Genomic DNA, 15,540 nt, shown 5'->3' with positions numbered 1-15,540 from the left:
CAGACTGATAAGAGATAATACTAACTAACCAAAATTGTTTGCATTTTGTACATAACCTAATACATTCTTTTCATTCTGGAAAAGAGACATCGGTGAAAGAAGTCTTTCAAACTCTGACACATTAAAGACATTTGGACAGCATAAAAAGGCACTTTCCGTGAATAAATATCCAATTTGTAGCACTACATCTATTGCAATGCTGAGACAAATTCGTTGGTCTCTTGCTGGTATATGTGATCTGTAAAAGGGTAAGAAATAATCTGATGACTTCAAGCTGATCTGCAAATCTTGTATTCATGCTCTTCTGAAGACAAATTGTGATTTTGTGGGAGGAGGTTGTTTTTCAAAACTGTAACATCTAACAATATAACAAAGACCAGATTCATTTTTCCATTCCAGCCACAAAAGTGAGATACTGTGAGATCATCCTCATGCCTAAAGGGTTATGAACTTCTTGATTTTTCAGTAGTCACGATATCACAAAAGAACCTAGGTTCACTGAAAAGCAATACATGTGCTTAAATCCAAGTGTTTTTGGTTCCAGAATCTAGTACAATAAACTGCAGGGGCAAATGCTCAGAATAAGTGCAAATAAAAGCTTTGAATTTAAAATTCCCAATACACAAGGCTTTTAACATAAATGTTAGAAGTCCTGATTTACACACACACACACACACACACTTTAAATTGATGCAAGGAATTTTATAGTTGTTCACAGTTGGGTGACAACTGTGCTGTGCAAGATAGCCAACCACAGGAATACAGAGAACTGGAAACCCAGAAAGAGTAGGCTTTATTTACATAACACAATTCAGATTGGTGTGGTGACTTGGCTGTATTGTACTGAACTACTTCGAAGACGATCCAGACTTGGGAATGACTGTGGGACTTGCTATCTGTGCCAGTAGAAGGCTGTTTTCATAGTACCTAGAAAGTTCCCACAGTCTTTGCTTTACACAGGAAAGAGGAGCTGTCCCCTTGGTAGTCAGAGAGCTTGGGTTGTATGTCCAGCAGCAGCGTCTGTATGTGTCTGAGGAAGTCCCTAGGCTTTATAGGAAAACCTGGCTTCTTTGTTCCTCCAACAGTTATGTTCCTTATATTAACAGCTCTATAAGTTCTGATATCCTTTACATTATCTTACCACGTTTGCTTTGTCAAACTCATCTATCATTCCATTCCAAGCAGGTGTGGACAATGAGCAACCTCTTTTTGGACTGCCCCTTTCCATTGCGGCATGTTATTCCTCCTTGTGAAAGGACATTTTGTATCTGGTCTGTTTTTAAGGGCTGTACTGGCCCTAACGTAGCAACTTGTGAAATGGAACTTTTGTTAACAAGTCATTTGGATGATTCATTCCTAGAGCAATGTAAGCAGATTTTTCTCAGTAGTTAATAGTGCACGCATATATAAGTACAGTGAGAGGAAGGATGGTCCAGTGATTGGCCTAGGACTTGGGAAACCTGGATTCCCTACCCTTTGTGATCGTGGCCAAGTTACTGTGTCTCTCAGTGACCCATTTATAAAATGAGGAAAATAGCACCATAGTCAGGCTGCACTATCATAGATTAAAATCTATGAAAAATTTTTAACATACAATTTAGTACCACCTCCATAGATACATTTCTGATATAGCTATCTATCCCAAAGTATTGCACTCGCAACTATACAGATGGAAAAAGAAAGAAACAGTGACCCTAGAAATTATATGTATTCTTTCCCTTATGTTCTTTATAATTTCACCCTCTACAAAGGGAAATGTACTGTGATAAACAACAGCAATGGAAAGAGTTGGGGAGATGGTTGGAGGAATTTGGCAGACATGTTAATTCTTAATATTTGAGTTTAAATCTGTTATGTATGTTTCTAACTATACATGGATTCTCAGTACTACAATAAACAGTTTAAAACCCTCACACAATTCTAGAACTGGAGAATAGGGGAAAATGCTCATCCTATTGTTGGTAAAATGGGAGTAGGTCATGTGGGTAAAATTCTGATGCTTAAAACCCCAGCAAAGAATAAAACAACAGTAAAATAAACTTTGTTTCTTGGTTAACCAACTTTCTTGCTGTCACAAAAACAACTCCCTTCCTTTTTTAGAAAGGTAAATAAAGACAACTAAGTATTAAACAGTCATATAAAGGCTAAAGCCTTGATTGATGCCATCTGGCATTTAACACCATCTGTAAATATGTGGTTGTGTAGTTTTTAATGTTGTGAATTGTCTTACTCAGTACGTTAGTGTCAGTAGAGGAAATTACACAGACTGAATTAAAGGTGTTTCTACAGAAAACAGAATTGTTAGGATCTGCTGAGATAACACAAAAGAAAATATTACATTATAGATCCAAAACAGCTAAATGTATTACATGACAAGATGATTAAGACTCTTGTTTTTAATTTCACTAAAGCTATCTCTATTCAAATTTTATTTGGTGAACTTGCTGCCAATAAATTTCGTAAACATTAGCAAGTTATTCAAGTGCTTTTTAATCAAAAAAGTGAACAAGAGTCCTTACTTCCATGAGAGAGATGAACAAGTCATAATGTTGTGATTTATCAGTTTGTGTTCAGCTCAGACATCAGTTCTGTGCAACTGTTGTTAACCTCAACTAAGGCACGCTTTGTCCATAATACTAACAATATTTTGATTGGCAAGTAAAAAGAATATGACAAACTAGGTTTCCATTGACAGTTCAGATTGAATACATTATTCTCCATCTCACAGGCTTGCTGAATTTTTATTCTTGTAAACGCTAAATGACTTTGTAATTTCATTGTCTTTACACTACTTTATGGGTCCAGCTGCGTCACCCTTGGAACTCTGGACAGACTAAAAGCAGCCCAGAGAGAATGCTACATGCAATAAGCTGGGGGCTGAACTGGAAATGGGGGAGGAGCTGGGGCTCGAGGCGGAGATGGCCTGGCAGTGGACAGGGGCAGAGCGGGGCTTGGGGGCAGCGATCCCCACTTCCCATAGGGGCTGGCCTAGGCCTCACCACTCCCCTGCCCCCCCCAAAAAACGTTCCTCCATGCCCCCCTAGTGGGTCATGCACCACAGTTTGGGCATCATTGCCCTAATGGTTCAGTAGTTAAGGCTATTTTGAGTTCTCCACTTAAAGCAAGGTATGAATCCTTTAATTAAAACCGGAACATTCACAGAAATCATTCTCAAAAATGGGCTTTTGCAAGAACTGTAATCTTCTATGGCACTTCACACTTTTAAGTGCCTTTGTGGTACAGTTCAAGGTGGTTTAAAAAACGCTTTTTTCAGGTTTCACCGATTTTTTTTTCCAGGGTTACATAACATCACAAACTCAAGTTACAAATGTACAATTTCACAAGGGTTTCAACTTACATTAAAGCCCAGCATGGAGCTATTTGTGAGGAAAAATAAAAATGTGATTTGGCTTTTCTGTTATAACTTTTGTTTTGGTTTGTTTTCTTGCACCATGGAGGCTTGCAGAGCACTGAATGTTCACAGCCAGCTTTGGTTGCTTCCCAGGTCACGAGGAAGGCCACCTCCCCATCTGACAACGCTATCCAGGTTCTTACACTGCACTGTGGAGTCTCAACACCTTCCAGAGTGGCATTCATTCTGACAGACCTTGCTAGGTATGAGAGTTCAGGGCTTTCTGTCACAAACTCTAGCAAGTCTACAGAAAACTAAGGGGAATGGGTGATTTAGAGGATGACAGATAACAAGGAAGCCTCAGCTTCAGAGGGTACAGAGGCCACCTGTAGGGGTCAGGGACAGACATGGAATGAAAAGAAGGCATAGGAGGCACAGAAACAGAGAAACACCTTTCTCCATGTTAGACATTTTAAGCATGTAAAGTTTAGCACTTTCAGCTTGGAAAAAAGGCTTGCCCTTATTATCGTCCTTCCTTCACATTCCACAAAACTATAAATCCTGCCCCAATACACACACTCCGTACATAAAAATCTACAAGCAGAAGAGTCCCACTGCAGTAACCACCATTGCTATGGTGTACCTCATGGCATCTACCAGAGCTTAGTTTTCCTCCTTCAGTCCTTACACACCAAGCCTACTTAAAACTTTTGTTGTTAAAAAAAACCCCACCACCACACCAAGGAAATTCTCACACCAAAGATGCCATTAACGTACAGTTAAAGTTGCTCAAGTGTATTTCCTATCAGCACAAATTAAAAATCAAGGAAATCACCAGTTTAGGCAAACATTAACATCCAAACCAACCTCAATTCACATCTCTTACCCCCCACCAAATATAATCACAGACTCCTCAACTCTAAGACATAGGGTAGACTTTTAAAAAATGCCTATGTGATGAAGGAGGCCTAAGTCCCCTTCACTTAGGCGTTTTTGGAAATTCTACCCAAAGCCTTTTTCACTCCAAAATACTCTAAACCACAAAGCTCACAGTCAATTCTGCAAAAGTTCACTCAAATGCACAGCCTTAACTCTGACATCACTTTAAAAAAAAGGAAAAAAGTATACTTTTTTTCAGTACAAGTATGCATCTTTGTAAGATCTCTTTATAGAATAAAGAAACACTTGAGCAATCTTAACTATGAGGTAAATATTGGTGTGTGAGCTAAATATATATATTTATATATGTTAATGTACATAGGATATTATTATGTGATGTGCTGGAATTAGCACAGTTTAGAAGAGCATTCCAGTAATTTTCTGGAAGTGAGAAGACAAGAACTCTCTCACGAAAAACTCCTAGAAGAGCATGTAAACATCTGAATACTACCAGACAAGAGCTAATACAGTTCTTCCATACCTTAAAAGCTGCACCTCCATGGATAATGGATTTGATGAAAATCCCAAGGTCAGCCCCGGTCTCCCGAGATTTGTTGCCTTTCAAGCTGACACCAAGTCCAGCAGAACCTGAATCATTCAGAGGTATCTCAAAGGTCAGCTGTTCTGTGGTCTCCGGTGAAAGAATACTGCAGTTGGGCTCTCCTTTCTGTTGGAGAAATTGAAAGATGAAAACAGTGGAGGAAAAAAAGAGAATATTACACACACAGTACATTCTAGGTTTCCCAGATCTAATTCTTTGGACAGGTTCATGTAACTAAAAATAGTTTTGACCATATCTTTCCTTTATCTAGTCAACAGCTTTTAGGCTATTGCCTATGATTTGGTCACATGATTCTGTGACAGAATATATATTATTAAAATATTTATAAATATGATTACATGGAATATGGAAACACTTTAGCACAAGGTACTACAAGTCTGATACTACAGGACATTTAAGGTGAAGGACTCTGCATTTCAAACTTATACAAACAGCTACATTAAAAACGTACTCTCATAATTCATACTGCCTTTACATGTACGCTCACTGATTTTAATAGAGTTGTGCGGTTCAATTCCATACCATTCTAAGCTAAATCCTTAAAAAATTATTGCACCCTTAGTGGATGAATTGGTGCATGCTTTGGATCTCTTTTAAAGTTTGGAGCAGCAGTGTAAGAAACAAAATTAATAGAAAAATGGTATATGCAGAAAAATACCATTTTAAAAAGCAGAACGTGAAGTTAGCATTTCTCAAAGGTGCTGGACTGAAGTCCTCTGTTAATCCACAGAATGGGCACCACACAGGAAGTGGCAGTGGAAACTTCTCAACACTGTCCTGCCAACATTCCTCAAACCTAACTTAGAGGTACAGTGGAACCTCAGAGTTACAAACACCAAAATTAGGAACTGACCAATCAACCATTTGGAACCGGAAGTACACTATCGGGCAGCAGCAGAGACCAAAAAAACAAATACAGCACAGTACTAAAAAAATAAAGGGAAAGTTTAAAAAATATATTTGGCAAAGTAAGGAAACTGTTTCCATGCTTGTTTCATTTAAATTAAGATGGCATCAAAGCAGCATTTTTCTTCTGCACAGTACAGTTTCAAAGTTGTATTAAGTCAATGTTCAACTGTAAACTTTTGAATGAACAACCATAATGTTTTGTTCAGAGTTACGAACCATTCCCGAGGGGTTTGTAACTCTGAGGTTCTCCTGTACCACCTCCATGGGTACAAGGAAGTTCACGCCCCACATCCTTGCCGTCTCTGCTGAGATTGTCCACACAGCATCAAAGTGTGCCAGTTGTGGGGCTGGCTTCTGGATAATCATAATGGTTCCTTAATGACCTTAAAGTTTATTATTCTGTCCAACTGGCAGTGGACTGAGACCACTATACAATACATTTAACACCCTACATGGGCAGCAAGAGGTGTGATCAAAACCAATAAGGGTAAAAACTAAATGTAAGTGAATGTCAATCATTGAAATAGTGTCAATTGAATACATGATTCACTTACATTTATCTAAGACGCCACTATTGCTGATGGAAAGTAACTACTGTCTGAGGGAGGGGTCACACTATTCAGTGAGCTAGAAGTATAAACCTTGATTCTAATATGTACCAAATACAAATATTTATTAAAAATTAATTGCATGGAAGTCAATTCATTTCATTTAATTGGAAAATACAAAAATGGCACGGTGTTGACACTGATAATTACTGTCTTGATGTCATTAGCTTATCTCCACTACTTTTGCTCCATTTCTGTGCGCTTGCTTTTTTTCACCTGAAGTACACAACTTTCTGTGACATTTTTTCCTTACATAAGTAATTAACAAAATTATAACATGGAGGCAACAGTCCTGTAAAAGTTCCCAAAGCCAATGAATTAAAATAAATAAGGGAAACAGAGCTAGAGTGGTTAGAGAATACGGTTGGATGTCTGGATTTGTATTGTCGCCTGTGACAATGACTCATCATAGGAGTTCGGTCAAGTCACTTAATCACATGGCCCACGAGCAGCACCACAGCCTCCCCTCTAGCTGAAGTTCATTAGACTCGATCTTACTGATTAATGATTTGTAGTTATGAAATATATTACCACAATGGGGCTGCTAGGAATCTACTGCTAAGGTATGTATCCCACAACGTGGCTCAAAAGAGGGAATCCTTCATCTAAGATGTATCTTACCTAGCCATAAGAAATCGTAGATATGGAATGAACTGCAGCCCAAATCTGACAATCACAGGATCAGTGTGAGGGAGGATGAGTTTTAGCATAAATTCTCAGATATTATGGGGATAGGGGCACTAAATAAATAAATGAGGGAGGGGGAGGGGGAGAAGACAGAGATTACCAGATCTTCTATTGATAGCATTTGAAATGGGGGGTGGGAAGGAGGGAAGGGAGGAGTGGCAATAAATTTTGGACCCAAAGTAAAATACCAACCAAAAAATATGACTTCTCACTGAAATATATACCCCAACCACAGCAAACTTCTTAACTATCTCCTAATGCAATGATAGCACCCCAAACGCCTTATATAAATGGGATCACCTACATTTCTGCCTGCTACTTGCTTGCTGCACCAAATAGGATCTTTATTTTCAACTAACAGCATAGGAAATGGACAGGTAATATCCATACCACCTCATATAATCACATCATTTCACATCATGAATATTGGGGCACTTGCTGACATCATTCACTTATATATTCTCTGGGATTTTCTGTCAGTATCCTTTTGGATCACAAAATAAATGGTTGCTGAAATACCACAAAACATAAAACAACTCCCTATAATCATACCAAGCCAGTACAACTGAAACCTTTTTGCCCCCTCAGCACAGTGCAAGAAAGTCTGGCTGTAAGACAGATCTTTATAGTGAAGAAGTTGGAAAATTGCTCATGTCCTCAAATGATGACAGGAGAGACAGCATGGATAAAACAGACTGTTCATTCCTGAACTGCTCTGTCAAGTGTTTTTTCTTTTTTTGCCATGTCCCTACAAATGATAGAATATTTTATAACAGAAGCTACAAAATGATGTTAATTCTAGTGGACAACAATAACTAGACAATTATTGTACATTTATATACTATAAATAATAACTACAAACACGTGCTTTATATCATTGTTTCTAAATATAAGTGAGTTCAGTTTTACACTAGATTCCCATACAAGTAGACTGCTAAAAACATGTGAAAAGCTAACCAAACTCTTCAAGTTTTGTGTAACATTTTTACTTTTATTTAATAAACGTATTCTTTGCATTAGTGCTTTTCACCAATCCATTGGGTTATCATCTGAGTGCCTAGACATGCTATCTGTATCAAATGAGATCTTAAAAATATGTTCAGTGAGATATAAATACTAATTTTTTTCAGTATTAGGTTTCTTTCAGCTCTCCTTCAATACCCAGTTTGGAATCCTTATAGTTTCACAACCCTTTCACTGCAGCACTCTAAGAATTGAGTAATTTTATTATAAGAAAACCTCAGTAAATTAAAGTTCAATGAAAACAACAGCTGCTTGTACCTATTACTCAAGGAACTCTCCAGACAATCCCCCCTAATACCTTTCACAACTGCTCCGTAGAACTAAATTGGTTGAAAAACTGCCCCTTCTTGCGTGCATATTTACATTCAGCTTTACCCTAAGATCCAGCCAATGAATGTTGACAATCTGGCCCTTTTGGCTGATAGCTAAAAGGAAGTGTTAAATATGGTATCAGAGTGGGCATCTGTGTTTGAAGGTAGATGCAAAGCCAACTGAAGTTATGCAAGTAACGAAGGTGGACAAAGAGCTGTTGATAGGAGTTTCAGGAGAGAAGCTGAATCAGAAGAAAGAATTTTGTATTGGGAAATACACTTACTGCCATCGGAGAGAAATCTGGAGAATTGAAAAGAAGAACCCAGCATGCATGGGCAGCAGTGAAAAAGGTGGCAGGAGTACTGTGGGACCAGCTATTAAGTAACAAATTGAAAGGAAAAATGTACAATGCATGTGTTTGTCCCTGCCTGCTCTACGGTTTGGAAAGGGTGGATCTGATAGAAAGGGAAGAAAAAAAAATTACATACAGGTAGTGGAAAACAACATACTGAGGAGAATGGAAGACAAGCAGAGGTTAGAGGGCACATGGAAGAAATCAGTGGGGAGATTAACTTGGAACTCTTCGGGTATGTCTACACTGCAAATAAAAAACCCACAGCTGGCCCATGTCAGCTGACTTGTGCTACGTGGCTGTTTAACTGCGGTGTAGATGTTTGGGCTTGGGCTGGAGAGTGAGCTCTGGGACCTCACGAAGGGGGAAGGTCTAGAGCCCAAGTCCAAATGTCTACACCACAATCAAACAGCTCCTTAGCCCAAGTCCCACGAGTCCGAGTCAGTTGACACAGGCCAGCCAGCCAGCCAGGGTATGTCTAATTGCAGTGTAGACATACCCTTAGTGATGGAAAGCCTGGGGAGCACATGTCTGAGGTGCGCGGCACATGTGATAATGACCAGGAAAGAAAGCATGAGAGGAAGAAGACAGCAAAAAAGGACATGGAAGTCCAAGGATACGGTGGAAAGACTCTGTTAAGAGAAGTTTGAAGAGAAAAGGAATTGAACTCCAAGACCTACGAACCCATGCCATGGACTGGAAGGAGTGGCAAAAGAATTTTGGGTACCTCTGATCCACTGTAAATTGGAAAAGAAGTCAAAAAATGAAGTGATGTTTACACTAAGATCCAGCTAAATGTGACTTAAAACCAAACTAAGTCTGGTTTGTTTTAACTGTAATGTCACACACTAGCTAGCCATGAAGTGAAACCCCACTGACCAGAACTCTTTACAGGATAGGTGAAAGGAAAGCTGCTTCAGATGTAAAAGTCAATTCCACAGCTCAGCATGAAACTACGGTAGCCCTGTCCTTATCTCTTAACTTAAGACATATAATTCCTTACCTAGTCCACGGAATCTAACCACAAATGCTTGGATGCTCAACATAGCAAGTAGCAATTAATTCATCACAGACAACTACAGCAATGAAAAACCTACTGAAAATTTCTGCTGGCAGAGGAAGAAATACAAATACATTTCCTAAAAGTTTGGTTTCCTTCAATATACCAAAAAGAAAAGGAGTACTAGTGGCACCTTAGAGACTAACCGATTTATTTGAGCATAAGCTTTCGTGAGCTACAGCTCACTTCATCGGATGCATCCAATGAAGTGAGCTGTAGCTCACGAAAGCTTATGCTCAAATAAATTGGTTAGTCTCTAAGGTGCCACAAGTACTCCTTTTCTTTTTGCGAATACAGACTAATACGGCTGCTACTCTGAACCTTTCAATATACCAGTAACTTTAAATTCTCATCCTCATACTCCTTCTGTTCTTCATAATAGATGTCCCTTCACTGGTGACCATAAACAGCTGCAACCTTCCTAAAAGTAAGGGAATTTGTCCAGCTAACTGCCTTTTTTGGGAAACCAGTCTCATACATCATGACTATTCATTGTTACTAACAACTTTCCCAAATCCTAAATTTCCCGTAATTGCTAGAATGCTATCCCAGTGCATCAATATTTTACAGCAGAGCAGTAATCCTTGACTGAAAGACTTATGGTCTGGTAAAGCAACTCCACTCTGATGCACTAAGTCTTCAATTCTATTAGAAATACCTTTGCTCTCAGTTCTTTACTTCAAAATTGGTATCATCCTATAATCCTAGTTCACTTGAGGATGGTGTGAATGAAATGAGCTGCCACACTAACAAGTTTCTGTTCCAGAAAGAGTACAGTGAGTGTCCAAAATGATACAAATGTGAGTTTCTGCTGGATCACCTTAGGGTTTCTCTAAACACAACCAATATTTTAGAATTACTCCAGGCAGTAATTAAGGTGACATTTCCTCCACAATATATATAATATACATCCACATCTCTTAAAGTGTAGTGTTGTGTTGAAGTTGCATTCCACCACAGAGCCACGTAAGCAATTCAGTTGCACGGGGGGTGTCAGTTCTGTGTTTAACTGCACCTCTGCTCCCTCCACAGTATCCTCAAGGGTGCCCTTTAGGTCTTAGGCCTCACCTCTCTATGGGAAAGGACCTGCGTGTCTCCCTCCAGATCTGGAATTTAGGTGCAGTCCCCTGCGATTCACTGCGACTATCCCAGCAGGTTTGACATCAGTCCAACATCTGCAGATTGTTCTCTCAGAAACAATGCCTGAGTTACCAGTGGCCAGCCAGCTTTCTCAAAATACAGTCTATTTTAGGACAAAAGTATTACAAAGAAAAAACAGTCCATATGAATGCTAAGCTTACTAAGGGTCACTCATCTTCCACATGGAGACGCTGGTAGGTTTCCAGTCCCTCAAACCCTTCCAGCAGGGTTTTTCCTTCTTGGTTACAATCCCATGTCATTTTTGGATCAAAATGAGGGCCCTTCTCAGCCAGTTCAGTCTGGCCCTTTATATCACAAGCTCTTTGTCTGTGGACCTCTTGAACACAGTCTGAACCAGTAAATGTAAGTCACCTCAAGAGGTGGTACTTCTCTGGAGTTGTTTCGCAGTCCTAGGGTCTGCAGTAATTATCCCCCACTGATTTTACTTCTTGGGGGAACTCAGTAACCCTCCCCAATAGAGTTAGTATACAATCCTTAGTTCACAAGGATATATATAACATTTATAGATACAAAAATGTATTACTACTCCCAAGGCCTACGGTATTTGGCACATTTCAAATAATAATCTTTTGAAGTTTTCATGCTCCCGACATCATGCATCTGTCACAAGATGATCCCTAGTAACCCTTTATATATATATTAAATTACAAGTATGGGGAATCAAAAGGTGTTGAATTTTCATTCTGCCTAGATATATTCATGAACCTAAAGGAAACAAACTTACTTCAGGGATGTGCTTGAGTAAAGAATGGTTACTTAGGCTACAGTAATTGTGGTTCTTCGAGATGTGTTGTCCAGAGATTTTCCTCTTCTGGTGCACATGTGCTCCATGATTATGAAACTGGAATCTTTTCAATAGTAGTATCTGTGGGGCCCTCTAGCACCCTGTAGCTGAGGGTACAAAGGAAAGGGCAACCACAACCGCTCTCCAGTTTCTTAACTAAAACAGAATCCAGATTGTCAATGACTCCATAGTAGCAGAGAAGGAACGGAGATTATGGAATACACTCTGACATCTTGAAGACAAAGATACTGTACTATAAATTAACCAGCCTTTCTTTGAATGATTGTCCCCATGTATTCCACTTCTGGTGGCTGAAGCAGTAACTCACGTCCTGGAGATGGGTACTTAGAACCTACTGAAAAAATGACTGTAGGGCAGCTTTGCCAGAGCAGGCACTGGATATGGAGCCCTTTACCAAGGAGTAATGCTGAGTAAAGGTATGAGTTGAACTACAGGTAGATGCTATATAAATCTCTGAGATTGGGATAATTTATAGAGGCAAACTGAGCCCTGATGAAACAGGTCCTAAGCTACTGAGGTGGGTCCACCGCGCTACTGTATAACATGTTCTGATACAGTCCATTTCAACACTCTTTGGGTGAAGACTGGTTGACCCTTCATTTTGTTGGTGAACACTAGAAATGGTATGGCAGAATTACTGAGACAGATCTGATAACATTTAAGGTGTGAAGTTTGGCCTCCCCACCTCCGAGTGGTATGAGATTTGGGGGGGAAAACTGGTAGGTCAATCAACTCAATAGAGGTGAGAGCGGACTCTGCTATCTTGACTTTGAGGCCAAGAGCAGCAAAAAGATCCAGGACTGCCTGGCTGAGCTGCTCATGTGATGATTGACCCTCTGTGAGCCAGTCATCACTATGGTACTTGATTCCATTGCCTTCTTGGATGTGCAGCCAAGACTGCTAGCACTTGGTGAAGTCTCTTAGGGCTGTGGAGATGCCAAAGGGAACCACTGTGAATTAGTAATGAGACTTTCCCACAAGAAACTAGAAGTAGTTCCTGTGAGTGATATGCATTACAATATGGAACTAGGCATCTTGCAAGTCAGGAGCTGTGAACAGTCTTCAGGATCTCAGGTAGGAATTTGAATTTATCATCCATGAATTTGAAACAATGGATGAATTTGTTGAGTTGTCAGAGATCCAAAATGTGATTTCAATCTCTTTTCCTATTTAGGGCTAGGAAATAATGAGAACAACCCCCCTGCCCAGGACTTTCATGGGCATTCCTTCCACGGCTCTGAGTTGCGGAAGGGAGTCCACTTTGTTTCTGAGCAATATCTTGTGAGGCAGTCCCAGAAGAGGAAAGAAAAAGAGTAGGGAGGGGTTGGAATTGGATAAACAACTTTTGTTCACTATTTCCAGGACTCACTGGTCTGAGCTCATCTGGTTAAAGACTTCCCAATAAGAAAAAAATTGGGGGTGTGGGGACATAAGCATCTGAAAAGAGGGCCGTATCATGGAAAATGACAGACATCCTTAATGCATGTCTCTCCATCTATAAATTCATCAATTTTTAATTTTTGGGCCATGTAAACGAAGAACTGAGAAGTGTCCCTGGGATCTCCAGTAAGATCTGATTGCAGCATCCTTTTCAAAAGTTTTCCAGTGGGGGTAGGCATTCACTGATATTCATACATAGATTGTTACGACAGCTGGTATTACTTGGCAACTACAGGATTTGAAATAAGTAAAAACAGTAATTTTCCAAAAATTAAACACTTGCTGTAATCAAATCTCTTAAATCTTATCGCAGACCTCTGAAAATTCAATATATATTGGATATGGGCAATCTGCAGCAATTTTATAATTTGTCTGATATGACTGAACAATAGAATCAATAGTCTCAAAATACAAATGACTTCACTGTTATATCAATAAAACCAAGGCTCTTGTTTGAGAAGTTTTGCTCCCAAACCTGGGACTGAAGACTGGAATTTGATAACCCAGCAAAACAAAAACACCCCAAAGCCCTCTCTCCTGCAAACTCTTACTTGTCAGTCAAATTAATCAGAAAATGGCCAGCAAAGTTCATAAAGGACTGCACTTCAAAAACAGATGAGAGGACTGTGTAAACTTGTTAGACATAATAGCAGAAAAACTTATAACTATAGCAAACCAATGGTCAATGCAGTAGATGGAAAATCTTCAATTGAGAGTTTCAGGAGACTTAGTTAGCTAGCAGTGTTCTCAAGTAAGTGTTACCATTGGTTTTTACTTAGCTTTAAAGAGTGCATCTGTGTTACAGATCTCTGCATTGTTAATTAAAAAGCTATATGTAATCCTTCAAACAGTGTAATATCTATTTATATACGTCTAATATCTTTCCACACCTACAGGACACAGTCAAAATGCATCTTCAGTCTTCTCCACTGTCTACACTAGAAACCGTCTTTTATCTACAACAGAAACAGAACAGGAAGGTTTTAAAAATAAGCACTGTTCATTCTGTTATTTCTTCTCAATATGGTCCATGGTATCTACTAAACATTATGCTCAATCCCCCATCTCCCAAGATACCACTTTCAATTAAACCTCTTATTTAATCTAAGAACGCCTGTTCTCATTGACCACTGCACTTTTTATCTGTGGATTCATGATAATCTAATGCACATCTCCCTGACTGGAAGGGCTGCCTTATTTATCTCTATTGTTCTTTTGCCAAGAGAAGCTTACAAAAAAAACCAAACCCTAGTTCTCACTGAAGCCAGGAAGGAAACAGCATTTGTTTAACACAACAAGAGGCCTTTCACTACCTGACTGATGCCCTTGACCAGCACACTATCATGGCCTCTCAATGTGCTGGCTGCCCCTTGCCTGGCTGCTCAGTTCTGATAAGAGATGCCAACTCCCTTGAGTGCCATTCAGAGCTCACAGTGAGAGGCAATGTACCCATGAGGATTATTTTAAAAGGCTTATGAAGGAAATAAGACATTTACATGCTTTCACTACTATTTTCTGCAAGAAACCTTATAGGTTAAAGAGCACTCTCTGAACACTGACTATTATTTGACAGAAAGGTTTGAAAAAAACATGCCGTATTGTTTACACCATTCTTTACCTTCCTTCCAATAAGAACTTAGATACAATTTAAAAACACATACACACACTTTTGGTGGCTGATTATTTAGTGAGTTACCATAAAAACCAACACTATATGTTGTGGCAGATATACTGTAATGTTTCTGAAAACAATGCTGCAAGGTAATGGTCTGATGTAATGTCACAATGTGGTAAATAACTGAAGTCACTGTTGCATGTATCCCTTACCACACTTTTACAGAAGCTTTATTATCTGCATTTATCTACCTACCATATTGTGATAAAAATAGTCACTAATGGTACCTCCTGTTAAAAGGCCAGAGGTGAATGTTATATTGTGCTTGGATATTTTGCACATTAATGTAGTGCACTGCAAGTTCATGTCATGTTGGATAGAAAGGCTTTAGTTTGAAATACCTAGACGCCTTGGAACCACAGCTTTGAATACTGACCAAATCAGATTCAGCACTTCAATCCTCCAAGGATGATGAATTGCATTTCACATTTTACCATGTGAGACTCCGTCAGAGGATACTTCAAAAACAAGATTCTTCAACCTCTTTTGTGTACTTATTCAAAACCTCACGGTAATTGTTATGAGAGAAAATGGTCTCCCTTTGTGAAAGAGTTTTGTCATAAGTAATAACTCAGTACCTAACTGCACTCTTAACACCTAACTATCCAGCCTCACTTCCTTTTGATGAGACTCTGGGAAGTAGACTGGGAGGCAC

At 39.3% G+C, this 15,540-nt stretch overlaps 1 protein-coding gene across 7 annotated transcripts in view; it reads right to left on the bottom strand.

The window, feature by feature from the left end:
• Positions 1–15,540, bottom strand: part of PARD3B (par-3 family cell polarity regulator beta) — a 602,509-nt gene that overhangs the window by 269,999 nt on the left and 316,970 nt on the right. For all 7 annotated transcript variants that reach the window (XM_073306519.2, XM_073306521.2, XM_073306522.2 and 4 more), the window contains one exon: positions 4,773–4,958. In XM_073306519.2, the coding sequence (XP_073162620.1) occupies positions 4,773–4,958 (186 nt within the window). The remainder of the gene's footprint in view (positions 1–4,772; positions 4,959–15,540) is intronic.

Source organism: Lepidochelys kempii, chromosome 11 (assembly GCF_965140285.1).
Source record: "Lepidochelys kempii isolate rLepKem1 chromosome 11, rLepKem1.hap1, whole genome shotgun sequence".
NCBI lineage: Eukaryota > Metazoa > Chordata > Testudines > Cheloniidae > Lepidochelys > Lepidochelys kempii.
This window is presented reverse-complemented; position numbering and strand designations above follow the sequence as displayed.